Consider the following 24,875-nt stretch of genomic DNA (forward strand, 5'->3'; position numbering starts at 1 on the left):
TGGAATTGATGATAATGACTGTTGCATTTTTGCTCCAGATTAGTACTAGATTAATGGGGACATTTACTAAGCAGTGATAAGAGTGGAGAATTGAGCCAGTGGAGAAGTTGCCCATGGCAACCAATCAGCACTGAAGTAAAATCTATAATTTGCATACTATAAAATTATACAGAGCTGCTGAGTCGTTGATGGAGCAACTTCTCCACTGGCTCACTTCTCCACTCTTATCACTTCTTAGTACATGTCCCCATACTTACCGACTTTTCTGCTGCTCTCTCCGGGAGAGATCAGCCAGGTCGGATCAGCAGGTGGCGGGGAAGGGTAGTGACGAGGAGAGGGGGCGGAGCAGAGGTGGAATGGGGGCGTGGTGGAGGCGGGGTGTGGCTGAGGTATCACATCATTTAAGCCACGCCCCATCGCATAATGCCGCTATTACAGGCATTATACTATAGGGTGTGTGGCTATGATGACACGATTCAACAAGAATCGCGTCATCGACTGCCCGTACCGCCCACTTTACTTACTAAGTGGCGGCTGGGCAGGGGGGAGCGCAGGAATCGGGAGACTTGCCTGCTTTTCCGGGGGGCCGGGAGGGTCACACGATTTTCGGGAGCCTCCCGCCCATTCCGGGAGAGTAGGCAAGTATGCATGTCCCCCTTAATATCTAAAACATGTCAGTTGCAGACACATTTTTGCTCATACACAAATGGGACATAATGATGTTCAACTCTGTCCAGACCAGTTATATTAACAATACACATATTAATATACAGTAAAGCTGTTTGTACATGTATTTCAAACCAATTTTCCTTTCACAATACTATATGTCAGATAGATTTATTATGTAATCACTCACAAAGCATATTTATAACATTTATTGACTAGTAGAGCAGCTCTGGCATGTTTTTCCGATTTTGGCTGTGTAGTCTTGTTTTGTTCTCCTCCCTTTCTTACTCAACATTACTGTTCTGTTTATTTAGGAGATCACACTCTATCTCTTGCCCTGCATCGAACGTAGACTGTGCTACTTGAAATCTACTAAATATATTCTGGATTAAAGGTGAGTAATACACAATTTTACAAATATAATTCCATAATTCCTATTTGAACTTTTTTCTTTTGCAAAATTTGGGTTTCTGGAATCCCTGATACACCATAATTAAACAGTAGTCTTAATTAAAAGTAATTGTAAGCATCATCACCCCTCCCACTTAATTAGCATAATAGTGGGACTTCTACAGATGTGTTCTCTTAAGGGGGGTACACACGGAGAGATCCGTGCTTAAAATCTAAGCAATCTGACTAGATTGCTTAGATTTTAAACACGGATCTGTTATGTGTATGTTCCCCAGCGATAGCGATTCGTGGCCCTGCACATCGCTATCACCGGTGCTAGATTGAGCCTGCATGCAGGCTCAATCTAACGGGTTGCTCACTGCAGCGCTGTGTGAAGTGAGCGGCCCACCGTCATCACCCCCCCCCCCCACCTTGCTCAGCACATCGCGCTGTGCTGAGCGGGGGGAGAGATGCGTGCTGAGCGGTCTGTGTTAAGATCGCTCAGCACACATCTCTCCCATCAGTACTGGCCTTTACATCTTTGCTGCAATTGCCCCTCTCAGTTTGCCAGATCCTGTGAGATTCTGTTTACATCTTTTATTTTTTGCCAAAAAGACATCTTAGTCACAACTCAAGGGGTTTAGGATGCACCAGGAGACTGTGCTGATTAATTTGATATGTGACACTTGTATATCTGTGTCTGCATACAGAGTAAACATTTAATACAATACAATCTACACACAGCCAGAGTTATACATAGAATTATTAAAACAACACCACATAGAACATATTTACTATAATCATATGACCCTGTCACTCTAATTCAGCTATGGAGTCCCACATTTTATAATATTAGGTCATCTGTGTTTCATTTTAACCAAAATGTAACAAATGTCTCCTTCAACACATGCAGCTTTATACTTGCATCATTGTATCATGTGGACATTTCCACAGCAGCTTGCTTCACTTATTTGGAACCTTGGCAGCAATATAACTGTGTCTTTGTTAATATCCCGACACATACACTTTTATATCAATCGGTCAGTAGCCCAAGGATATTCTTTCAAAACTTGCTTACCTTTTTGCTCATTTGCTCATAGTATCTGTTTGCATGGACACAGAAGATATACAGTATATATATATATATATATATATATATATATATATATATATCTAAGTTCATGCAGGCAGAGGGCAGCAGTATAAATAACAGCACAGCATGCAATAGATTCAATTGTGATTTGTTACACACGTGTGGACAAAAAGAAGGAAATACAGTATATTCAAAAAGGAGCAGTCTCCTTATATTACCATCCGATTTCTCCTCTGTGCTGCTCAATCCACCCGTCCTCTTTTGGCAATGCACTCCAATGTGGATCAGGATCTCACCAGACCATAAATGCGTGCCGCTACTGGATCAACTTAGATTTTAGCAGCACCTCCAGACATATCTGGCAGAAAGCTTTTGACATCCGATTACTGGCTCTGTGAGGCTCATGCACTTCACGCGTTTCTCCACCTACTCTCTCTGCGGCTTCCTCAGTAGTATGCTAATGTCACTCATTTTCCAAATTTGAAACAAATAGTATCCACCCATTTCCACCTGCTCTGCTCATCACGTATGCGCACTCATGTGTGTCCTTCCAATAGCGTTTCACTGTGGTAAACTGAGCTTCTATGTTTTATATACGATTCACTAGTATGAAATACCTACAATCAAAATCCCGATGGTCAAAATACCAACAACTGACCAACGGTCAAAACCCTGATAAGGTCAAAATACCAACAAGGTCAAAATACAGACATTTAAAATACAGGCAAGGTCAAAATACCGACATTTAAAATGTTGACAGGTCAAATAGTCGACACATCTAGGGGCTGAGGCTGCTGTGTCTGACTAGGGGCTGCTGTGTCTGTCCATAAAAGGAGCTGCCTCTGTTCTCCAGGGGTGCTCTTTCCATCCATCAAGGGGCTGTTGTGTCGGTCCAGGCATGCTCTGTCAATCTAGGGGTGCTCTGTCAGTCCATCCAGGGGCTCCGCCCCAGTGTATAAAAAAATAAAAGCGAAATATATAATAATAAAAAAAAAAATATATAATATATATAATTAATAGAACATGTAAGGTGCAGCACTCCGATTCCATAAATAAATACACAATATATATATTATTATTATTATTATTATTATTATTATTATTATTACTACTACTACCAGTTATTTATATAATATTATTGGTAAATAAGATACCTGCTTCATCTCTACCAGGAGATCTGATCATGAGTACTGATCATCACCATGCTGCTTTTTAGCCCCGATGCAGTTTCATTAGATCAAAGTCCCCTATCCCATGTGTTTATTGCAACTCTGGCAGCCTCTTTTCGCCAATAAGTGCTTGCATCAGGGGGAAAAGGATGCCGGCATTGGGGCTAATAGGATAGCCCCCGGCAAACCAATTACCAAGTATCACTGCCTATAGCAGGCATTCCCAACCACGGTCCTCAAGGCACACTAACAGTGCAGGTTTTAGTGATATCCAGGCTTCAGCACAGGTGACTAAATTACTAGCTCAGTTATTTTGATTTAACCATCTGTGCTGCAGCCTGGATATCACTAAAACCTGCACTGTTGGTGTGCCTTGAGGACCGTGGTTGGGAATGCTTGGCCTATAGGATACCGCCCATGATACAGGTGAGTGTCTGTAACCCCGTCCCTCTCCCCATTATATATTTATTAGATGCCATTGTGACTGCCCTCCATCTTGTGTTTTCTTTTCCTTTCTTTACCCCGTTTTGGATTTCTGCCTCTAATTTTGTATCTTTAGGGGGGGTACTCACAGAGTGATATTCTAAGCACTCTGACTAGATTGCTTAGAATTTAAGCATTATCGCTCCGTGTGTACCCCCTACAGCGATAGCGATGCGCAGCCCCACGCATCGCTATCGCTGGTTCTAGATTGGCCTGCCATGCAGGCCAATCTAGCAGGTCGCTCACTTCACCCGCTGGGTGAAATGAGCGGCCCCCGTCTCCCCCCGCACGCTCAGCACGGTTCGCTCAGCACACATCTCTCCCACATCGGCTTGTCTATATGGGCCTTTAGATACAATGTCTTCCCATTTGTCACTATTGACAATCCATGTGTTTATGTGTTTGTGTTTATGTGTTTATATTGTGGGTTTACAGATGGGTCCTCCATTATCTTGACTGTTTCTGCACCTAGATGGAGGTTTAGTCACGGTTGCTGAGTTTAATCACGGACAGGCGCGTTGAGGCGCGACTAGATACTCAGCATGCAATACACATCGCCACCACTGGGTGGCTAATGCTTCACTAATCCAGTACTTTAGTTTGAATAGTGGTGGATTACTCTACAGTACAAGCTCTGGCAAATGGTCAGTGCCGACTGTAATGTTAATATACAGTCCTGTACTGCATAGTGTACACACAGATGGTGACCAATGGTCAGACGGACAGAGTAAAAAAAAAGAAAAATAGTTTATTCAGACACAAATGAATATGTTAAAACACTTGTGTATGCAGACGCAACTAATGTGTGAACACTAGTGTATGCAGATGCAATTAATGTGTGAAAGGAATAATGTAGCTCATTGACTTTACAGTATGTACAGTGCACTAAATGAGCGTCCGAGTCCCCTAATGGCATAAACAAACACCAATGGGAAGAATCGCTGTTGCATTACCTTTACACATGAACTTGTGTATCTTCCATGCAGCGATGTACAGTAGGCTAGTGGTGAAGGCTCCCACCTCCCACGCTGAGGGTCCCGGGTTCAATTCCCAATGTGACAATCTATTCCTCCCCCTGACATTCACTTTATTCATTTTTTTAAAACATTCAATGGAAGGGTGCACACAGGTTTCACATAAATCAGGGTAAATCTGCAGGAGCAACTCATTCCGCTATGTAACAGTGGTAATAAGCAGCTGTAGACATACCAGTAAATATAAATTAGTGTATTCTGATGCAACTAACTGTCCGAGCAACACAGTACTGTAGATTGTCGGTGTTAGAGAATCTCTTTTGTACTTTATACATCTCAGTAATTTACTATGAATTTGTATTCTCAATCACTGCTGACAATAGCCAAACACTGCCGGGAAAGCATAGAATTCATAAAAAAAAGGAGCTTTCAAATAGAACTGCTTTTTGCTGGCGTGTTCAGATAGTCATGCACGGATCAGTGAGTTTAATCTTGCACTCTACGTTACAAGCTGTTTGTGCTAATTAGTACACCAGTAGAACATACTGTACAGAGATAAGGACGGTGATTTGGCATCCAGGAACTTAGGGAGGAGCTTTTATCTCTCTCCATTACACTTAGAAAGATTACAATGGAGAGAGAGAAATCTCCTCCCTAAGTTTCTGGATGCCAACTCACCATCCTTAGTATCTCTGTACAGTATTTTCTATTAGAGTACTAATTAGCATGAACAGCTAATTAGTACCCTAATAGAACATACTGTACAGAGATACTAAGGGCAGTGATTTGGCATCCAGGAACTTAGGGAGGAGCTTTTATCGCTCTCCATTATACATAAAAAGATTAAACTTGCCACTGTACGTTACAAGCTGTTCGTGCTAATTAGTACACTAGTAGAACATACTTTACATAGATACTAAGGATGGTGATTTGGCATACAGGAACTTAGGGAGGAGCTTTTATCTCTCTCCATTACACTTAGTAAGATTACAATGGAGAGAGATAAAAGCTCCTCACTAAGTTTCTGGATGCCAAATCACCATCCTTAGTATCTCTGTACAGTATGTTCTACTAGTGTACTAATTAGCATGAACAGCTTGTAACATAGAGTGGCAAGTTTAATCTTTCTGTGTATAATGGAAAGAGAAAAGTTCCTCCCTAAGTTCCTGGATGCCAAATCACTGTCAGTGTCTCTGTACAGTATTTTCTATTAGAGTACTAATTAGCACGAACAGCTAATTAGTACCCTAATAGAACATACTGTACAGTGATACTAAGGACGGTGATTTGGCATCCAGGAACTTAGGAAGGAGCTTTTATCTTTCTCCATTATACATAGAAAGATTCAACTTGCCACTCTACGTTACAAGCTGTTTGTGCTAATTAGTACACTAGTAGAACATACTGTACAGATATACTAAGGACGGTGATTTGGCATCAAGGAACTTAGGGGGAGCTTTTATCTCTCTCTGCTATACTTAGAAAGATTACAATGGAGAGAGATAAAAGCTCCTCCCTAAGTTCCTGGATGCCAAATCACCGTCCTTAGTATCTCTGTACAGTATGTTCTATTAGTGTACTAATTAGCACGAACAGCTTGTAACATACAACACAGATTCTCACAACACAGATTCTCTAACACTGACGATATACAGTACTGTGTTGCTTGAACAGTTAGTTGCATCAGAATACACTAATTTATATTTACTGGTATGTCTATAGGTGCTCATTATCACTGTATATTTTAGATAGCGAATGAGTCACTCCTGCAGATTTACCTCAATTTGAGTGAAAAAGGGGGGTTTAACCAAGATTAAATCAGGCGCAAGAAGGGCTGCTGTGCTAATTTTGAGCAGCTGCTACACAAACAGGTCTAGTCAATCCTGTATATATAGAAACAACGGGGTAAATTTACTAAGATTTGTATTTTCCCGTTTCAGGTCAAAGTTCAATCACGAATGACATCGAAAGTGTAAAACTGCAACTTTTTGAATTTATTACGACTAATTTACTAAGCTGTCGTATTCGGGTTTTTCTTTTGTTCCGATGTCGATGTCATTCGTGGGTTTTTTTTTTGTTTTTTTTACGGCAGTGATTAGCAAAACACTGCCGACTTTTTAAAAATGAATCTCGGCCGGATCTGTGTGATCCGTGCTGGGGTTCATTTTTATTTATTTTTTTAAATTAAACAGTGTAAAATAAAAATAAAAATTGCTTGGGGTCCCCCCTCCTAAGCATAACCAGCCTCGGGCTCTTTGAGCCGATCCTGGTTGCAGAAATATGGGGGGAAAAATGACAGGGGTTCCTCCATATTTAAGCAACCAGCATCGGGCTCTGTGCCTGGTCCTGGTTCCAAAAATACGAGGGACAAAAAGAGTAGGGGTCCCCCGTATTTTTAAAACCAGCACCGGGCTCCACTAGCTGGACAGATAATGCCACAGCCGGGGGTCACTTTTATATAGTGCCCTGCGGCCGTGGCATCAAAAATCCAACTAGTCACCCCTGGCCGGGGTACCCTGGGGGAGTGGGGACCCCTTCAATCAAGGGGTCCCCCCAGCCACCCAAGGGCCAGGGGTGAAGCCCGAGGCTGTCCCCCCCATCCAATTGGCTGCGGATGGGGGGCTGATAGCCTTTTTTGAAAATGAAAAGATATTGTTTTTAGTAGCAGTACTACAAAGCCCAGCAAGCCTCCCCCGCATGCTGGTACTTGGAGAACCACAAGTGCCAGCATGCGGCGGAAAAACGGGCCCGCTGGTACCTGTAGTACTATTACTAAAAAAAATACCCAAAAAAAGACAAGACACACACACACACCGTGAAAGTAAAGATTTATTACATACATGCACACAAACATACATACATACTTACCTTATGTTCACACGCAGGTCGGTCCTCTTCTCCAGTAGAATCCAAGGGGTACCTGTTGAATAAATTCTACTCACCAGATCCAGGGTCCCAGGGTCCTCGGGGCAACCATTTGTAATCCAGGTACTTGAATAAAATAACAAAACGGAGACCCGAGCCACGAACTGAAAGGGGCCCCATGTTTTCACATGGGACTCCTTTCCCCGAATGCCAGAAACCCACTCTGACTTCTGTCTAAGTGGGTTTCTTCAGCCTATCAGGGAGCGCCACGTTGTAGCACTCTCCTGATCGGCTGTGTGCTCCTGTACTGAGTGACAGGCGGCACACGGCAGTGTTACAATGTAGCGCCTATGCGCTCCATTGTAACCAATGGTGGGAACTTTCTGCTCAGCGGTGACGTCACTTTAGGTCAACCGCAGGGCAGAAAGTTCCCACCATTGGTTACAATGGAGCGCATAGGCGCTACATTGTAACACTGCCGTGTGCCGCCTGTCACTCAGTACAGGAGCACACAGCCGATCAGGAGAGTGCTACAACGTGGCGCTCCCTGATTGGCTGAAGAAACCCACTTAGACAGAAGTCAGAGTGGGTTTCTGGCATTCGGGGAAAGGAGTCCCATGTGAAAACATGGGGCCCCTTTCAGTTCGTGGCTCGGGTCTCCGTTTTGTTATTTTATTCAAGTACCTGGATTACAAATGGTTGCCCCGAGGACCCTGGGACCCTGGATCTGGTGAGAAGAATTTATTCAACAGGTACCCCTTGGATTCTACTGGAGAAGAGGACCGACCTGCGTGTGAACATAAGGTAAGTATGTATGTATGTTTGTGTGCATGTATGTAATAAATCTTTACTTTCACGGTGTGTTTGTCTTGTCTTTTTTTGGGTATTTTTCTAGTAATAGTACTACAGGTACCAGCGGGCCCGTTTTTCCGCCGCATGCTGGTACTTGTGGTTCTCCAAGTACCAGCATGCGGGGGAGGCTTGCTGGGCCTTGTAGTACTGCTACTAAAAACAATATCTTTTCATTTTCAAAAAAGGCTATCAGCCCCCCATCCGCAGCCAATTGGATGGGGGGGACAGCCTCGGGCTTCACCCCTGGCCCTTGGGTGGCTGGGGGGGGGACCCCTTGATTGAAGGGGTCCCCACTCCCCCAGGGTACCCCGGCCAGGGGTGACTAGTTGTATTTTTTATGCCACGGCCGCAGGGCACTATATAAAAGTGACCCCCGGCTGTGGCATTATCTGTCCAGCTAGTGGAGCCCGGTGCTGGTTTTAAAAATACGGGGGACCCCTACTCTTTTTGTCCCTCTTATTTTTGGAACCAGGACCAGGCGCAGAGCCCGATGCTGGTTGCTTAAATATGGGGGAACCCCTGTCATTTTTCCCCCCATATTTCTGCAACCAGGATCGGCTCAAAGAGCCCGAGGCTGGTTATGCTTAGGAGGGGGTACCCCACGCAATTTTTTTTGAGAAAATAATCACTTTCCCACCCCTTCCCACTGATATACATGCACGGATCTCATGGATCCGTGCATGCCTATCCAATCACGGATAAAATAAGCAGGTCTGTTTTTTTAAAGCACTTTTTTACGAGTTGTAATTTTTCACGGCAGTGTTTTTTTTTTTTTTGGCTTTGCACTTCTTAGTAAATGACCGAGATTCATACTTAAACAGCCGCGTTTTGACCGATGGTGTATTCATTCGTGATTTTTTCCTAGGACCAGGGGTGTATCTAGGGGTCTGAGCGCCCCTGGCAAAGTAAGGAACTGCCGTCCCCCACCTCCCCCACCCAGGGACACAGAGGGGGGAGTTACAGATAGGCTGAGGTCAGGGGCACTGAGGGAGAATTACAGGGAGGGTGTGGGCAGGGACACTGAGGGAATTACAGGGAGGGTGTGGGCAGGTAAACTGAGGGGGAATTACAGGGAGGGTGTGGGCAGGGACACTGAGGGGGAATTACAGGGAGGGTGTGAGCAGGGACACTGAGGGGGAATTACAGGAGTGTGCGAGCAGGGACACTGAGGGGGAATTACGGGGAGGGTACGGGGAGGGACACTGAGGTGGAATTACAGGAGGGTGTGAGCAGGGACACTGAGCGGAGATTCACCGGGAGACGGAGGTCAGGGACACTAAGAGGGAATTACAGGGAGAGTTCGGGTAGGGAAAATGAGAGGGAGGGGCTACAGGGAGGCTGAGGTCAGGGACACTGAAAAGCAATTACAGAGAGGGTGCAGGAAGGGACACTGAAAAGCAATTACAGGGAGGGTGCAGGAAGGGACACTGAAAAGCAATTACAGGGAGGGTGCAGGAAGAGACACTGAGAGGGTATTACAGGAGTGCGCAGGCAGGGACACTGAGGGGGGAGTCACAGGGAAGCTGAGGTCAGGAACACTGAGGGAGAATTACAGGGAGGGTGCGGGCAGGATCACTGAGATGGAATTATGGGGAGGGTGCAGGCAGGGACATTTTAGCACTGTGTGCAAGAAACAGGCTCAGCGCCCCCACCATATTTAAAATAGGGCCAGTGCGCACTGTAGGTGTGCACCAAAACTATAGGGGTGTGGCTCTATGTGGAAGGGGCGTGACCACAAAATAATACAAATTCATATTACGCTGCACAGTGGTCTCCATTAATCAAATGACGCCACTTACACACATTACGCCAGGTAGAGCCCCATTTTACACATTACTCCAGGTAGAGCCCCTATTCCACATTACGGCAGGCAGAGCTACCTTTTACACATTATGGCAGGCAGAGCTACCTTTTACACATTATGGCAAGCAGAGCTACCTTTTACACATTACGGCAGGCAGAGCTCCCTTTTACATGTTACGGCATGCAGAGCTCCCTTTTGCACGTTACGTCAGGCAGAGCTCCCTTTTACATGTTACGGCATGCAGAGCTCCCTTTTACACGTTACATCAGGCAGAGCTCCCTTTTACACATTACGACAGGCAGAGCTCCCTTTTACACATTACGTGCCGGTTCTCTGTCCTCAGTGCCTACAGGTATGTACTGTGGGCCGAGAACACTCAGCACACACCTAGCTACGGCCCTGTACAAAAGGGCAGGGACACTGAGGGGGAATTACGGTTAGGGTGCTGGTAGGGACACTGAGAGGAAATTACGGGGAGGGTGCGGGCAGGGATACTGAGGAGGAATTACAGGAGTGTATGGGCAGGGTCACTGAGGGGGCAGTTACAGGGATGGTGAGGGCAGTGACACTAATGGGGAATTACAAGGAGGGTGCGGACAGGGACACCGAGGGGATATATGCACACATATATACAGTTAAAAACCCCTCTCTAGGTGTGATTGCACTACATGTCCCAGCAAATCCAATTGACAAGGTTTGCTGGGACTTTTAGTCTCAACACAGCTGGACAGGCAGTCACTGGTCTAGATACCTCTCCATACAGAGCTCTTAGTAACCTGTGATCCAGACTGCCAGGATAGACCATGCAGTGCAGCTACGGTACCGCAGAAAATGTACAGGTATGCTCATGCTGCACTGCTGACTGGTGCTGATTGTAGTGACTGGTGTTTGGTGACAGACCGCGTGGGACCAATGAGAAGGGAAGCGGATGAGGAAGAGGAGGTGCCTCGCCCCACCCCATACCTGGAAGTGCCCCGCTCCCCAGCTATATTCACCATCATTGTGACTGTAGTCACAGAGAGTGTCAGAGTGCAATACGCTTCTGAGAGTCCGGCAGTGGATGAGCACTGCTAAGGGATGTACTGACTGAGAACTACTATGTCATTCTACCCCCTGGCGCGCGTGGCACTGCCGGGCGGCGCCCCCCTCATGGCCGGCGCCCCTGGCAAGTGCCATCCTGGCCAATAGGAAGATACACCCCTGCCTAGGACTTCCAAATATTACGAATGCCCTCATCACTGCCGTGATTTGAGTTTAGTAAATTACCGAGATGACACTTTGATGAAAAAACGGCATCTCGGTCAAAATCGGGACCTTAGTAAATTTACCCCAACATATAACAAACAAAATAGCAGCGCTACAATCAACAATTTAAATATAAATTAAACAGAGCAATCCAAATCGGTTGGAACATATGGAGATGAATGGACTGAAAATGGAAAGGTACCACAATATTTAATGGTATATGAAAATAAGAATGCACAACAATGCTAGTACAATGAATTAAAAATGGATATTTTAAAATCAATAACCAGGATCACCAAGGGGCTACTAAGGTGAGTGTCCATTCCTTAATTAGTGTGGACTTCAGATGAATGAGATCAGAATAAACAGTAGAACTGGTGGCACAGTCCTGATGGTGATAGTTACCACAATGATTACCGCTGGAGGGAAGGAGTCCTCTGGATAGCGTCCCTTTAAATGGGTGGAATCTCTGGGATCCTAAATCCTCACCAGATTACGGAATCCTCAATGCTGAGTTGAAAATATGATGTCACCGATAGGCATGAGTTGTTTGCCCAGTCATCTGTGAATTGTAGTCAAAGTCCACTAAAGGTCCGGATGTAGCCCATGCAGCTTCCAATAGACAAGGTGATCTGGAATAAAACCTTCCCTCCAGCGGTAATCATTGTGGTAACTATCACCATCAGGACTGTGCCACCAGTTCTACTGTTTATTCTGATCTCATTCATCTGAAGTCCACACTAATTAAGGAACGGACACTCACCTCAGTAGCCCCTTGGTGATCCTGGTTATTGATTTTAAAATATCCATTTTTAATTCATTGTACTAGCATTGTTGTGCATTCTTATTTTCATATACCATTAAATATTTTGGTACCTTTCCATTTTCAGTCCATTCATCTCCATATGTTCCAACCGATTTGGATTGCTCTGTTTAATTTATATTTAAATTGTTGATTGTAGCACTGCTATTTTGTTTGTTATATGTTGTTTCGATTTGAGTGAAACATGTGTGCACCCTTCCTTTGAATGTTTTACAATTGATTACACAGAAATAATAATAATAATAATAATAAAGTGAATGTCACGGGAACACAAAAAAAAAGATTGGCACTTTGGGAATCGAACCCGGGACTCTCAGCGTGGCAGACGGGAGCCCTCATCGCTAGCCTACAAAACTGCATGGAAGATTCACAAGTTCATGTCAGACGCTCATTTCGTGCATTGTACATACTGTCAATGAGCTACATTATTCCTTTCACACATTAGTTGCGTCTGCATACACAAGTGTTTTAACACATTAATTTGCATCTGTATAAACTATACACACAGTGATTTGGCTTCCAGGAACTTAGAGAGGAGCTTTTATCTCTCCCCATTATACGTAATACTATGGGATTTGGATGCTCACAAATCCCTAACATCAATAGACTATACTGTATCTGTAACTTGTTCGTTTGCATCTTTATATGCTGTACTATTTGCATCTGTACTGTATATACTGTTCTAGACTTTGTGACATACTGTAGCATAATGTAGCGTAATGAGACACACCAGTAAAGTAGTTCTTACGCTGTAGTTCAGTATTGTATTTTAATGGAGACCACACGAATGCACATTGGTGATTTTAAAAAGTGACATCTGGTGGATGATCTTAGGTATTACACTCAAAGGTAATGTCAAACGCTCTGTGCACCTCCCTTCAACTAGGCGTGCCTCCTTGCGCCCAGGCACGCTGCGTATGCCTAATCGCGACTAACACCTCAGTCAGCCAAGGTAACGGAGGACCCATCTGTATCTATCAAACTTGGTATATCTGTTGCCCGTGCTACCAGCTACCACTAGCATATCTTTTCCCATAATCCCATTTTCTCTTGCCTTATACCTTTTCCCACCTCTCATTTTTCTTCACCCATTACCATCCTCCATGTGCAGTCTCTGTGCGTGCTCCTCTTCTCTCTCCGGCGACACAGGTGAGTAGACTTTGGCACCATGCAAGAGTCTACTGCACAAGCACAGGTCTCCAGGAACATAACTGGAGCATCATTTTCCTGGTGATCTATGCAGAAGTGCCCCAACTACTGCATTGGGTAAGTATTAATCATGTTTTCAGGGTGTGTGGTATGGGCTGCACTGGACCCAAGGTCCTGTGTGCATGGCACACCCTGTACCTATTATAGATACTGCACAAAACTCCCCTTATACCCCTTTCACATAGCAAAAATAAACCGGTATCGACCCGGCATATTGCCGGGTTGACGAGGGTCACTGTGAGATGTGAAAGGGGCCATGGAGAATTCCTGGGTCGCCTGACCCGGTAATTCAACCCGGGTTATAAGAAGGGTTGAATATCAGGACAGTGGAAGTGTAAATGGGTTCCCAGATTGATGTGACCCGGGACCCGTTCACTACATAGGGAGAGGCGGCGCAGAGATGATCTCATCTCCCAGCGCCGCCTCCGCCCCTGCTGCCGGTTCCGCCCCGCCACAATGGCAACCGACCCAGCATATTGCCAGGTCACGAAGTCAGAGCTTAGGCTCCAATGCCGGATCCCACCCGGAAAGGACCCGTATGAAATTCCCGGCTGTGATCCGGCATTGGAGATGTGAAAGGGGCTTTACTCAGCTAAAGTGCAAGACACTTTTTGACAATACAAAGCTGGAAAATCCTATGGCTTCCACGTGCAAATTGCTTTGCATATGAGACATGTGATGTGATAACTAAAAGGAAGCAGACCCTTGACCTTTTATTATTACCAGTTATTTATATAGCGCACATATATTCTGCAGCGCTTTACAGAGAATATTTGCCCATTCACATCAGTCCCTGCCCCAGTGGAGCTTACAATCTATATTCCCTACCACATGTACATACAGACACATTCATGCTACAGTAAATTTTTGTTGGGAGCCAATTAACCTACCAGTATATTTTTGGATTGTGGGAGGAAACCGGAGTACCCGGAGGAAACCAACGCAGGTACTGGGAGAATATACAAACTCTGCACAGTTAAGGCCATGGTGGGAATCAAACCCATGACCTCAGTGCTGTGAGGCAGTAATACTAACCATTACAGTACACCATTCATACTGCTGACCTTTTCATGATCCCTTGAGGTTCGAGGGAGGTTTTGAGCTTGACATGCTGTTCTAATGTAAATGAGAAAAGTCACACTACAGTATCAACTGTATAAACAAATGTAATATGCACAAAATGTAAACAATATCACAATCAGCACATACCAATATGAAAGTTCGATTAATTATTACATTATGCACACAGAAAACAAGCATGCAAAAGAAATTAGTACAACAGACATCTATAATACTAAGGCACTTCACAATAAAGCGCCTAAACAAATTAATGGTAAATAAGATACCTGATAAGATTTCGGTCCTAATATAAAATATAACCATAGAATTCTGAAATCGATATTACAAGTTCTTGGAAAAAAAAGTTCTGCATGACCTCGTATTGTTCTGGAAAGATTCTGCTCTGAACTGGTATCCTGTTTTATTTCTTTTCATTTTCTAACACTGCAGTATGATATGTATAAAGAAAGATTCTGAAAAAATAAATTTCAAACTCATGTTACAGGAAAGAATCTGAATTTTTCATCATGTGGCTCCCTGTGCTGGTGGTGTTGGTCCTCATCCTCCTGTACAGATGGTACAGACAGAGTCAGATACTGGAGAATCTCTCAGATAAATATGTCTTCATTACCGGATGTGACTCTGGATTTGGGAATCTGTTGGCAAAGCAGCTGGACAGACGTGGAATGAAGGTTCTGGCTGCCTGTCTGACAGAGAAAGGAGCTGAGAACCTGAAGAAGGAGACCTCCAGCAGGCTGCAGACTGTAATACTGGATGTTACTGACAGCAAAAGTGTGAGCTCTGCTGCCAATTGGGTATCAATCACTGTTGGAAATGCAGGTGATTATGATTACCAACGTAGTGTATAGTAAAAATTGCAAATGTACTCAGTAATATTTTTTTCCAGGTGTTTATATGTTGTAAATATCGGATATAATGTATTTCTTTCTAATTTGGAACTGCTTTATGAAATGACAGTACATTAACCTTTTTGTTAACTCAAAAATCTGAAGAAACTCTGTAAATGGGTCAGTGTCGGAACCAGCAACGGTGTAGATGGTTCATTGCACTGGGACCCTCAGCAATGAAGATTACTGCAGCCATCGGAATTATAATTAGAGATGAGAAGGTCTGGTTCTCTGAGAACCAGACCCACCAGAACATAGCGTTCCGAGCCGTGATCCGAGTCTGGCTTAGGTTTTCCCACATGACTTTGATCCCAAAATGAGACAAAACATAATCCTCCCGCTGTTGGGTTCTTGCAGGTTCCGGATTCTATAAAGGTCCCCATGTACATTCTATAAACAAGACCAGTGTACATTTATTTTAACAAAAGCACCCCTGAATTTTTATAGCATTCAAGACAGGGCCAGTAGAAATTTATACCTCACAAAGTTCAGAAGACACTAGTTCTTTTATATAGAGAACTAGAATATTAAATATCCAAATTCAGTCCAATCCAAAGTAGGCTCAATGTCCGTTCTGTATCCTACTCATTCAAATCCTCTCTCCTTTCTCCTGGTGGAATAATGCTTCCATATAGACCCAAAAAATAGGAAGAAAGCGAGGGATATATAATGTAGTACAGTTTATTAATTTTTCCCAAAAACATTTTTTTGTTAAAAAATGCAGCAAATTGCACACAATGAATCCACCAATGACTAGGCAGAAAAGCGTACCGGATAAATAGGGGTGTCATACAATGCCCACCCAAACAAGCATAGTGGTATCCCACGGGTACCTCCCGAGTTTCTCAGGTGCCGTGTCCTTATATGGATCTGCAGTATCCAAAGATAAACGTCCCGGTCTGCTACAATCTCCCCAATCAGCTCACCTGGTGAGCACACCCCTAACAGCACAGGGTCACCACAGTGATAGGGACAGAACCCCTAGAGAGCACACACTGACCCTACCTGATGCCACCACCCACAGAGAGAGACATAGGTCTTTCTCCCTCACTCTCCAAGTCCGGAGTGAAAATGGCGGTGACGCACGGCTGTTTATATGTAATTCAAAACCCGTGAGAATCCGACAGCAGGATGATGATGTTTTGCCTCATTCTGGTTTCCGAGTCTGTTGAGAAGTCCTGAGCCGGACTTGATTCCTGGCTTGGAACGTGAAGTTTGGGGAAGGTAGGGGGGGGGGAGGGTGGTTTGGACCTCTGAGGTCCGAACCCACTCATCTCTAGAAATTGGAAAGATTTAAAAAAAGCACTGGAATATTCTTTGTCTTAATCCCATCCTAAAAGAGATAATTTTCTCTTATCCTCGAGTAGTACTATATATAGGAAATCATGTTCTCTAAAATATAGTCTAGCACCAAGTAAGTTGAGAAGTATGAAGGGTAGTACGGAAAACAAGAAACTGGAAGGTTTTTATGCCAGTAGGAAATGTAAAGTCTGACAATTTGAGAATAAACATAATAGACAATTCTCTAATTCAAACAAGAATGAGTCCTGGAAAAATAAAGGGAAATTGAGTTAAGTATACATGTTGTGTATTTATTGGAATGTGGCTGCGGCAAGTGATATGCGGTAAAGACCAAGTGCCAATTAAAACTGCGCGTATTGAGCATATGAGACATACCCTAGACAAAGTCGAAAATCATAGTGTTCCCTACCACTTTGCAGAGTGTGGAGGTCCAAACATGAGTGGCTTTTTGTTTAAAGCTATTGAAAAAATCAATATGGATGAGAGAAAGGGGGGTGTTTTAAAGAGATTTTCGCAGCGTGAAACATTCTGGATTTATCCCCTAAATACCTTTGTGTCGCATGGTTTAAATGAAGATGTAATATTGTGCCTTTTTTGCATGATTAGCGCAGTACTCTATCAGCCTTTTGCACTGCAGTGGCAGCAGTTATAACCCTGTTGTGCTTGTATAGGTGGCTGGTTGATGTGCAGTGTACAGTATATCACTACTGTAAATGTTTGAAACTGGTTCTGTGGCTTTACGTGATATAATGGTATAGATTGAAAATGTATCAAATGAGTGCTATATTGTTTCATTATTGTAATAACATATGACTCTGTGTGATGAAGCTATTTAGAAGTTACTATATATTTATTCAGAGACTGTACAGCAGGAGATGGAACGCTCAGGTTCGGGTAATTAAAATAGCTAGATCTAGGGAGGATTTATAAAGAACAGCTAAATTAGATAATTTGGATAATCTGTAACTCAGTATAACAAAGGGAGTTTTATTACTGATGAAGAAGATCAGGGAGCTAAATCTCCTGCTTTTAAGTAAAAACTGGTTAAAATACCAGTGTAAAGGAGAAAGTAAACTGGGATAATCTTTTGAAATTGCCAATTAAAGCAGTGATAAGTGCAAGGTGATAACGCACCAGCTAGTCAACTCCTGTCAATTTACATATTGGAGCTGATTGGCTGATGCGTTATCAGCTTGCACTTATCACTGCTTTATTACTGCTTTATAACTTCTCCAGGCTTAATACATCTGTCCCACTGTCCTCATAGAGAAGCCTCTTTTACCCCATTTCACCATTTCTGCACCATCTGCACATGTGGAAAAGAGTACACGTAAAGGTGGTGATTTTCTCGCTCGGGGTGCTAGTAGGCCTGGAGCTGGCACTGGATGAGGGCAAAACAGAAGGATTCATGTGTGGAAGTTTAACAGGTCTTATACTCCCATTATATAAATCACTAGTGAGGCCACATCTCAAATACTGTGCACAACTATGGGCACCATACTACAATAAGGATATCCTGGAACTAGAAAAGGTTCAGAGACGGGCAAACAAATTAAGGGGATGGAGACGCTAAAATATGAGGAAAGGCTTGGTAGGTTAGACATGTTTACACTGGAAAAGAGGAGATTAAGATGGGACATGATTAACATTTACAAATATATAAGGGGTCAATACACAGAGCTAGCGGGGGATTTGTTTTTGGTAAGATCATCACAAAGGACACGTGGACACATGCTTAGGTTAGAGGAGATGAAATTTCACACACTGAGATGGAAAGGTTTCTTCACAGTAAGGACAATACGTATTTGGAATTCCCTGCCTCAGAGAGTAGTAATGGTGGACTCGGTCACTACTTTTAAGAATGGGCTTGATAAATTCATAAGGATATACAGGGTAATGGTGGGTAAATCATGCACTATAGTAAGAAAATTAAATAAAAAAAATAGGAGTAAGTGACATAACGACTAAACATTCACTAGTTAAAATTAGTCTTAAAAAAAAAGACAGTGTAGATCACTAACAGGTTGAATTCGATTGAGAAATGGTCTTTTTTAAACCTCAGCAACTATGTTACTATATGTTACTATGTGTACACTACTATTATCTAACACTGAGGATGTTCTGTATGAAGAGGGAAGTATGCGGTCCTTGTTTGGTTTCAGAAGTAAAATAATCCTGGCAACATTAAACTGTGGGGGTGCTGGCTCACCTGAAATGATGGAATTAAACAGTTGGAAAAGAAGTGGAGAAACTTGTGAAGATAGGGACTTATAGTATGCAGCAGAGAGAGACCATCCAGCCCAGGTGATTTGCCAGTGGGGAGTGATTTAATAATTTGTTCAATCTCCTGTGTCTTTATCAGGGACATTAGGAGTTCTCTGTCATCAGCAGTGAGGACTGGGAGGTCTAGGTGGGTGAGAAATCCCATCTATCGGGGCACTATAAAAGGATTCAAAATAAGTCAAAAAGGTAGAGTTGATTTCAGTCTGGGAGGTGGATAGGGTGCCGTCAGGTAATTGAATTGAAAGGATTGGGGTTGCTGCTGTAGAGGCACGCATCATACTGGCCAGAAGCTTTCCTGACCTATATCCCCACGACCCCACCGGAAATAATGGTTTTTCTGGTAGTTAATGTTCATCTGGCCCATTTCTGAACAGAGCGTGTCATAGAGATCCTTGGCCTGCTTATAGAAGAGGCGTGAGGATTCTCAGGGACTTGCTAATAAGGCGGAGTATGCTACAGAAACTGTCGTGGAAGCTTGGGAAAATCGTTAGGCAAGTTTTTTCTTTTTGGCTGCTACGCTGTCCAGAAAAGGTTAATGTCTGCACAATGGGGGTAATTCCAAGTTGATCACAGCAGGATTTTTGATAGCAATTGAGCAAAACCATGTGCACTGCAGGGGAGGCAGATATAACATGTGCAGAAAGAGTTAGATTTGGGTGGGTTATTTTATTTCTGTGCAGGGTAAATACTGGCTGCTTTATTTTTACACTGCAAATTAGATTGCAGATTGAACACACCCCACCCAAATCTAACTCTCTCTGCACATGTTATATCTGCCTCCCCTGCAGTGCACATGGTTTTGCCCAATTGCTATCAAAAATCCTGCTGCGATCAACTTGGAATTACCCCCAATGTACGTTATTATCTGTATGGTAGTTAGAGAAGGATTGTTTCAAGTGAGCTATAAAATCGTCAGTGGATGCTAAATAATCAGGGAATTCTAGGAAAAAGTTTTAGGTTTAATTAAGGTGACATCATCCAAATGGGGGCGTGGTCTGACAATAAGATGTTTTTTATGGCTACCTGTTCTACTTTATGTAGAAGAGAACTGGACACCAGCCAATAATCCAAACGGGAAAAAGAATTGTGTGGATGGGAATAAAAAGTATATTCACGGGAGATGGGGTTGAAAAATCTCCAAAAGTCTAGGAGCGCAAGGGAGTCAATGAGGAGGGAGATTGTGGGTGGAAATGTTCTGGTTGTGTTGAGGCGTCAAGGGCCTCCTGAGACATCTAGTTCTGGATCCATAATTATGTTAAGGTCCCCACCTAGGATCACATACCCTTCTGCCCAGGTCTGCAATTTGGAAAAAATATTGGCAAAAAAGTGGGGCATTCGGGCCAGTAGGGGCATATAGGTAAACTAACGTGTACAGTTCACCATCCAAATCAACTTTCAAAAAAAGAAAACGGCCTTCTGGGTCGCACCACTCATCACGAATAACATAGTGGACAGATTTGCTAAACAATTTCAAGACTCCACGGGATTTACTATGATAAGAGGCTGATTTTAAACCCTGGACCCAGGTGTCACATATGGGTATATGCAATTGCGGTCGAATTCCAACTGGAATTCGACCGTTTTTAAATTCGACACAATTCGACAGTCAGACACCCTCCCGCTGGGACCCGAATTCGACATATTCAATAAAAAATGGATTCGACAGTCCCGCTGACGAAAAACGGACCAATTGACGATAGTGTGCGTCCTGGATTCGACTTCATGGACGGCACAAAAGTGTGTAAAAAATCCTCTGCCAAAAATACGGGGGACAAAAAACGCCCGTCACCCGTATTTTTAACACCAGCACCGGGATCCATTAGTCAGAGAGATAATGCCACAGCCGGGGGACACTTTTATATCGGTCCCTGCGGCCGTGGCATTAAATCACTAACTAGTCACCCCTGGCCGGGGTACCCTGGAGGAGCGGGGACCCCATAAACCAAGGGGTCCCCCCCTCCAGCCACCCAAGGGCCAGGAGTGAAGTCCGAGGCTGTCCCCCTATCCAAGGGCTGCGGATAGGAGGCTGATAGCCAAGTGACAAAAAGAAAGAATATTGTTTTTTGTAGCAGAACTACAAGTCCCAGCAAGCCTCCCCTGCAAGCTGGTACTTGGAGAACCACAAATACCAGCATGCGGGGGGAAAACGGGCCCGCTGGTACCTGCAGTTCTACTGCAAAAAAATACCCAAATAAAAACAGTACAAGCACACCGTGAAAGTAAAACTTTATTACATACATGCACGCCGACACACACATACTTACCTATGTTCACACGCCGACTCGGTCCCCTTCACCAGTAGAATCCATGGGGTACCTGAAAATAAAATTATACTCACCAAAATCCTGTGTAGATCTGTCGTCTTCACCTTGTAATCCACGTACTTGGCAAAATAATAAAACGCATTACCCGGACCACGCTCTGAAAGGGGTCCCATGTTTACACATGGGACACCTTTCCCTGAATGCCGGGACCACCCGTGACTCCTGTCACAGAGGGTCCCTTCAGCCAATCAGGGAGCGCCACATCGTGGCACTCTCCTGATTGGCTGTGTGCATCTGAGCTGTCAGACGGCGCATAGCACTATGCCGCTCCATTATATTCAATGGTGGGAACTTTGTGGTCAGCAGTTGACAGCGAGTAACCTCACCGCTGACCGCAAAGTTCCCACCATTGAAGATAATGGGGCGGCATAGTGCTGTGCGCCGTCTGACAGCTCAGACGCGCACATCCAATCAGGAGAGTGCCACGATGTGGCGCTCCTTGATTGGCTGAAGGGACCCTCTGTGACAGGAGTCACTGGGGTCTCAGCAGTCGGGGAAAGGGGTCCCACCCCTTTCAGTGCGTGGTCCGGGTTTGTCGTTTTATTATTTTGCCAAGTAAGTGGATTACAAACAAGAAGACGACAGATCTACACTGGATTTTTATTTTATTATTTTTTAACAGTTTCTTATATAGCGCAGCAAATTCCGTTGCGCTTTACAATTTGAAATAACAATAACAAACTGGGTGATAACAGTCATAGAGTAGGAAGGCCCTGCTCGCAAGCTTACAATCTATAGGGAAATAGCACCTTTCCTTGAGTACATATGCCTATCTATTGCATAGAATGAGAAGACATGTGAGGATATGTGTGGACTGTACAGAGTGGATGCAATTTGATAGGAAGGTTTATGAAAGTTATGTGGGCGGTTCTGGAATTTGATACGCTTGCCTAAAGAGGTGAGTTTTCAGGGAATGCTTGAAGGTTTGGAGACTAGAGGAGAGTCTTATTGTGCGTGGTAGGGCATTCCACAGAGTGGGTGCAGCCCAATGAAAATCCTGCAGTTGTGAGTGGGAGCGAGTAATGAGTGTGGATGAGAGACGCAGGTCTTGCGAAGAGCGAAGAGGTCGGGTTGGGAGATATTTTGTGATAAGCGAAGTGATGTACGTTGGTGTAGTTTGGTTAATGGCCTTGTGTGTGAGTAAAAGTATTTTATATTGAATGCGGTAGAGTACAGGTAACCAATGGAGGGACTGACAGAGTGGATCTGCAGACGAAGAACATCTAGCGAGGAAGATAAGCCTCGCCGCTGCATTCAGAATGGATTGTAGTGGTGAGAGTCTCGTTTTGGGAAGACCAGTTAGGAGACTATTGCAATAATCAAATTGGGAGATAATGAGAGCGTGGATTAGAGTTTTAGCAGTGTCTTGTGTAAGGTATGGTCGTATTTTGTATATGTTTTTTAGATGCATGTAACATGATCTTGAGACAGATTGAATGTGGGGAACAAAGGACAGATCAGAGTCAAGGATGACACCTAGGCAGCGAGCTTGTGGGGTAGGGTAGATAGTCGAGTTTTCAACAGTGATAGAGATATCAGGTTGGTACCTACTATTGGCCGGTGGAAATATAATTAACTCTGTCTTTGAAATATTCAGTTTGAGGTGGCGAGATGTCATCCAGGATGAAATGGCAGAAAGGCATTCAGTGACACGGTCCAGTACAGATAGGGACAAGTCAGGGGAGGATAGGTAGATTTGAGTATCATCTGCGTACAAATGATACTGAAAACCAAAAGAGCTGATTAGTTTACCAAGAGATGAGGTATAGATAGAGAAAAGCAGAGGACCCAAGACTGAGCCTTGCAGTACTCCAACTGAAAGAGGTAGCGAAGAGATGGTAGATTCAGAGAAGCGAACACTGAAGGAGCGGTTAGACAGGTACGATAGGAACCAAGAAAGGGCTGTGTCTTTAAGACCTAGGGATTGTAGTGTCTGTATGAGAAGAGAGTGGTCTACAGTTTCAAATGCAGCAGATAGATCTAGAAGAATAAGTAGTGAGTAGTGGCCTTTAGACTTCGTAGTGACCAAATCATTAACCACTTTATTCAGTGCTGTCTCTGTGGAATGTTGGGAACGGAAGCCTGACTGAAGTGGGTCCAACAAAGTGTATGAGTTAAGAAAGTGTGTGAGTCGAGTGTAGGCAAGTCTCTCAAGTAGCTTAGAGAGACAAGGGAGCTGAGAGATAGGGCGGTAGTTTGAGAGAGCATTAGGGTCAGAATTTTGTTTTTTTTAAATGGGAGTAATCACTGCATGCTTAAAGAGTGAAGGAAAAATACCAGTAGAGAGAGAGAGAGAGAGAGAGATTACAGATGTTAGTTAAGGTAGGGATGAGCACCAGAGACAGAGCTTTACTTATTTGTGAGGGTAAAGGATCAAGAGGAGAGGTAGTAGAGAAGCAGGATGAGAAGAGTGATGATACTTCATCTTCATTTGTGGGATCAAATGAAGAAAGAGTGCCAGAGGGTTCAGGTAAAGAACGGAGCAGGTCACTGGCTGCCGAAGAGCATACCATTTCATCTTGGATCTTATCAATCTTCTCCTTGAAGTAGGAAGCAAGATCCTGTGCCTTGATAGTGGCGGGTGGGGTAGGTGCGGGAGGATTCAGAAGTGATTTCAATGTATTAAAGAGTCATTTGGGGTTAGAGGCCTTCAGCAACACAGGGTTTGAATTAACAGAGGAGAGCATGCAGGTGATAAGGTTGTGATCTGAGAGGGGGAAAGGAGTGTTAGTGAGTTCAGAGATGGAGCATAGTCTGGTGAATACTAGATCAAGGCAGTGGCCCGCCTGATGAGTAGAGGAGTCAGTCCATTGGGAGAGGCCAAGAGAGGAGGTTAGAGAGAGTAGTTTGGAGGCGTGCGCAGCAGATTTTGGACAATCAATAGCAATATTGAAATCACCCATGATAATGGTGGAGATGTCAGAGGATTGGAAGTGAGGGAGCCAGGCAGAAAAATCTTCCAAAAATTGTTTTGGATGCCCAGGTGGGCGGTAGATAGCTGCAACACGCAGAGAGAAAGGAGAGTAAACCCTAATGGAATGTACTTCAAATTATGTAAATGTGAGTGATGGAACCTGTGGTAGAACAGTGTATGCAAAAGATTGGGAAAGTAAAAGTCCAACTCCTCCTCCTTTATGGTTATCGGGTCTGGAGGTGTGTGTAAAGTGGAGACCACCATGTGCCAGTTCTGCAGGGGAGGCTGTGTCAGATTGTGTGAGCCAGGTTTCTGTTATAGCCAGCAAATTGATGTTGTTGGATATGAAGAGGTCATGGATGGATGTTAATTTGTTACAAACAGAGCGTGCATTCCATATGGCACATTTTAGTGATCTGGAGGGTGATGGAAGACATGTGATGTTTATGAGGTTAGCTGGATTTCTATGTTGCTGTGAATCAGGTGAATGTGAGCGATGCAAGTGGCTGGGT

General features: G+C 43.9%; 1 protein-coding gene across 1 annotated transcript in view; it reads left to right on the plus strand.

The window, feature by feature from the left end:
• Positions 1-974: 974 nt before the first annotated feature.
• LOC135011479 (retinol dehydrogenase 7-like) overlaps positions 975-24,875 on the plus strand; it is a 237,440-nt gene continuing 213,539 nt past the window's right edge. The window contains exons 1-2 of the mRNA XM_063952464.1: positions 975-1,060; positions 15,138-15,472. Of these exons, the coding sequence (XP_063808534.1) occupies positions 15,160-15,472 (313 nt within the window). The 5' untranslated portion in view covers positions 975-1,060; positions 15,138-15,159. The remainder of the gene's footprint in view (positions 1,061-15,137; positions 15,473-24,875) is intronic.

Source organism: Pseudophryne corroboree, chromosome 2 (genome assembly GCF_028390025.1).
Source record: "Pseudophryne corroboree isolate aPseCor3 chromosome 2, aPseCor3.hap2, whole genome shotgun sequence".
In the NCBI taxonomy this organism is placed as follows: Eukaryota; Metazoa; Chordata; class Amphibia; order Anura; family Myobatrachidae; genus Pseudophryne; species Pseudophryne corroboree.